Source organism: Triticum aestivum, chromosome 1A, assembly GCF_018294505.1.
Source record: "Triticum aestivum cultivar Chinese Spring chromosome 1A, IWGSC CS RefSeq v2.1, whole genome shotgun sequence".
Taxonomy (NCBI): domain Eukaryota; kingdom Viridiplantae; phylum Streptophyta; class Magnoliopsida; order Poales; family Poaceae; genus Triticum; species Triticum aestivum.
The window spans coordinates 512,745,451-512,749,353 of NC_057794.1; the positions used below are offsets into that span (position 1 = coordinate 512,745,451).

The window sequence follows — 3,903 nt, forward strand, 5'->3', positions numbered from 1 at the left end:
ATTACATTCAATTTTTAATAAGGCTTAAATCTGCAAAATAAGTTTGCAAAGAAGCTCAAATATTTATATTATTATTTCCATGTATTTTTTTCTGTATGTTTTTTTCTTATACTGATTCTTCGTTGCACTTCTTCTTTTACTACTGTTTGTCAAGTTTATTGGAACTGTTCTTCCTTGGACAAAGAAACAGCTCTCTTTGTTGGAAAATAAGTTTGCAAAATAAGTTGTCATTATTTTTCTCTTTTATTGGAACTGTTCTTCCTTTTGACAAAGAAACAGCAGAAGCAACAGAGATAAACAGTAGAAGAAACGAAACACGCGCGAACGCCCGACACTTTGACGCATAATGCGTCGTATAGGAGTTCCCCTTTCCGCGGCCGTACGAAACCGAGTCGAACTCGTGCAACTAGCCTTACGAACCGACCTACTAGTCTATAAATATCAGCCCAAGCCCCCCAATCCAACCTACTCAGACCCTTTTCCCCAACCCGTCGCCACAACTGCGCACACGGCGGCGGCGGCGGCAGCAGCAGCAGCAGCCATGTACACCAGCACCTGCTCCGCGGCCGACGAGCGCGTGTACTGCCCGGAGTGCCGCCGCGCGACGGAGGTTGTCCTGGACCACGGCACCGGCGACACCATCTGCACCGAGTGCGCGCTCGTCCTCGACGCGCACTACATCGACGAGGGTTCCGAGTGGCGCAACTTCGCCGACGACGGCGGCGGCGACGACCGCGACCCCAGCCGCGTCGGCACCTCCGGCGACCCCTTCCTCGCCGCCAAGCTCTCCACCGTCATCGACTACACCAACAAGACCAAGAAGTCCTCCGCCACCGGCGTGGCGACAAAGGCCCCGCCGAGGATGTCGGTGCCGGACGCGGGGGTGGCCTCCGAAAACACCCTCGTCGACGGCTTCCGCGGCATCGCCGACATGGCCGACCGGCTCGGCCTCGTGGCCACCATCCGGGACCTGGCCAAGGAGACGTTCAAGAAGCTGGACGAGGCCAAGGGCTGCCCGCGCGGCCGGAAGCGGGACTCCGTCTACGCCGCCTGCCTCTACATCGCCTGCCGCAACCTCGGCATGCCGCGCACGTACAAGGAGCTCGCGTCCGTCACCGCCGGGGGCGTGGCCGCCAAGAAGGACGTCGGCAAGATGACGACGCACATCAAGAAGCTCCTCGGGGAGGAGGACGGCCAGGTGATGGACATCGGCGTCGTCAGCGCCACTGACTACCTGCGCCGCTTCTGCTCCCGGCTCGGCCTGGGCAACCAGGAGGTGCGCGACGCACAGGAGGCCGTGCGGAGGGTCGAGCAAGGGCTCGACGTGCGCCGCAACCCGGAGTCGGTCGCCGCCGCCATCAGCTTCATGGTCGTGCAGCGCGCCGGCGCCGGCAGGTCCGTCAAGGAAGTGTCCGTCGCCACCGGCGTCGCCGAGGGCACCATCAAGGAGGTGCACAAGGACCTCACCCCGCACGCCCAGATGCTCTTCGGCTGAGCCTGAGCGCCCACGACATTAACGCTTCTTGATCCTTAGGCAGGTCCTTGGCACATGCATGCATGTTTGCCATGTCCACAACTCCAAACGTGTGCTGTTCTTGGCAACTATCTTAGTCTTGGACATGTGAAGTTTGTGTTGGACTTCGTTTCTAAGTGCTGAATCATATCATTCGTGAATGAATCTGTGCTTAGTTCGTTTGATCCGATTAAACTCATGAACTGACGTCTCAGACACGGTTGCCAAGTACGCTACTCCTACTCGTGAATTATAATGGTCTCATGAACTAATAATTTCGAGGGCTGACATTTTTCACCGAGATTTCACCCATTACAATAAACTTTATGTTCCGGTGGAAAAGGCGATGACTTTTTAGTCTCAAAAAAGAAGGCCGTGGCGACCCTTCAATACCGGCTAGGTTCAAACAACATTCAAATTTTGGTTGAATCCCATTCAAAATGAAACCAGAATGACCAGATTGAATACTGAAATAGGTGACTTTGGTGCAATTTAATCCAACAAAATATGATGTCTATTCTGGCCAGATCATCTGACTAATGTCAGATACATATGCCAAAGTACCGAAAGAATCTTTCTGTGTTTATACACCTACTGAAAGAATCTGACATGGGTTGTTGAGTCGAGGTGACTCAACCATGTTGCTTTCGCGGTGGCAGGACGGATCCTGAAAAATATAAAGAGGGGGGGGGGGGTGAAGTATTGGACTTCCTTTTTAAGTGCTGAATCATTCGTGAATGAATCCATGCTTAGTTCGTTTGATCCGAATAAACTCATGATCACCGAGGTCTCACATACGGTTGCCAAGTACAATACTCGTGAATTATAATGGTCTCATGAACTTGAGGCTAATAATTTCGAAGGCTCGACATTTTTCACCGAGATTTCACCCATTGCAATGAACTTTATGTTTCGGTGAAAATGGCGATGACCCTTCAATATCGGCTAGGTTCAAACAAAATTCAAATTTTGGTTGAATCCCATTCAAAACGAAATGAGAATGACCAGATTGAATACTGAAATAGGCGACTTCGGTGCAATTTAATCCAACAAAATATGATGTCTACTCTGGCCAGATCATCTGACTAATGTTCAGATACATATGCCAAAGTACCGAAAGATTTCTGTGTCTACACACCAACTGAAAGAATCTGACATGGGTTGTTGAGTCGAGGTTACTCAACCATGTTGTTTTCGCGGTGGGTGGACGGATTCTGAAAAAATATAAAGAGGGGGGAGGGTGAACTAGTAACTTCACATGAAAGGGTGCAAAATGAAAAATGTTTCACTACACCAAACAAATATATGTCAACTTTAATTATTTCTGAAACATGGTTGCTAAGTACACTATTATTTTCGCCAATACGGGTGGAGCGTATCAATGCATTGATAGAGGGAAAAAAGAACAAAGTTAGGGGGTTGCCAAGTGAAAGGATCGATATGGTTGACTAGAGGGGGGGGGGGGGGGAATAGGCAACTACCAATTTTTAACTTTTCTTTATCAAATTAAACTTTGCATCAAAGAAGGTTGTCTAGATGTGCAACTAGGTGAGAAACCTATATGATGCAATAACAACAAGCATACAAGCAAGCAAGAGAAGTAACACTAAAGAGCTTGCATAAGTAAAGGTAAGAGATAACCAAGAGTGGATCCGATGAAGACGAGGATGTGTTACCGAAGTTCCTTCCTTTTGAGGGGAAGTACGTCTCCGTTAGAGCGGTGTGGAGGCACAATGCTCCCCAAGAAGCCACTAGGGCCACCGTATTCTCCTCGCGCCCTCACACAATGCGAGATGATGTGATTCCACTATTGGTGCCCTTGAAGGCGGCGACCGAACCTTTACAAACAAGGTTGGGGCAATCTCCACAACTTAATCGGAGGCTCCCAACAAAATCACGAAGCTTCACCACAATGGACTATGGCTCCATGGCGACCTCAACCGTCTAGGGTGCTCAAACACCCAAGAGTAACAAGATCCGCTAGGGATGAGTGGGAGAATCAAAAATCCCTTGGTGGAAGTGTAGATCGGGGCCTTCTCAACCACTCCCGAGCAAATCAACAAGTTTGATTGGCTAGAGAGATAGATCGGGCGAAAATGGAGCTTGGAGCATTTAATGGAGCTTGAGGGGGAAGAGGTGGGTCAAAGGAGAAGAAGGGGACCCCCTTTTATAGTGGGGGCAATAAACCAACCGTTGCCCCACCAACCAGCCCCGCACAGGGCGGTACTACCGCTGAGAGGGGGCGCTACTACCGCTAGCCTAGCGGTACTGCCGCTCCAGCCAGCGGTACTGCCGCGCAGAGAAGACTAGTAGGGAATTGGACCCAGCGCGGTACTACCGCGGTGGTAAGGGCGGTACTACCGCTCCTGAAACGGTACTACCGCCTCTAC

At 50.5% G+C, this 3,903-nt stretch overlaps 1 protein-coding gene across 1 annotated transcript; it reads left to right on the plus strand.

The window, feature by feature from the left end:
- Positions 1 to 483: 483 nt before the first annotated feature.
- On the plus strand, positions 484 to 2,169 carry LOC123167855 (transcription initiation factor IIB-like). Its single transcript, XM_044585750.1, has one exon. It carries the CDS (start codon positions 542 to 544, stop codon positions 1,493 to 1,495), a length of 954 nt encoding a protein of 317 aa, XP_044441685.1. The 5' UTR covers positions 484 to 541; the 3' UTR covers positions 1,496 to 2,169.
- The last annotated feature ends 1,734 nt before the right edge of the window (positions 2,170 to 3,903 follow it).

Coding starts and splice junctions, on each gene's coding strand:
- LOC123167855 (XM_044585750.1), top strand. CDS start 542: ATGTACACCAGCACCTGCTCCGCGGCCGACGAGCGCGTGTACTGCCCG.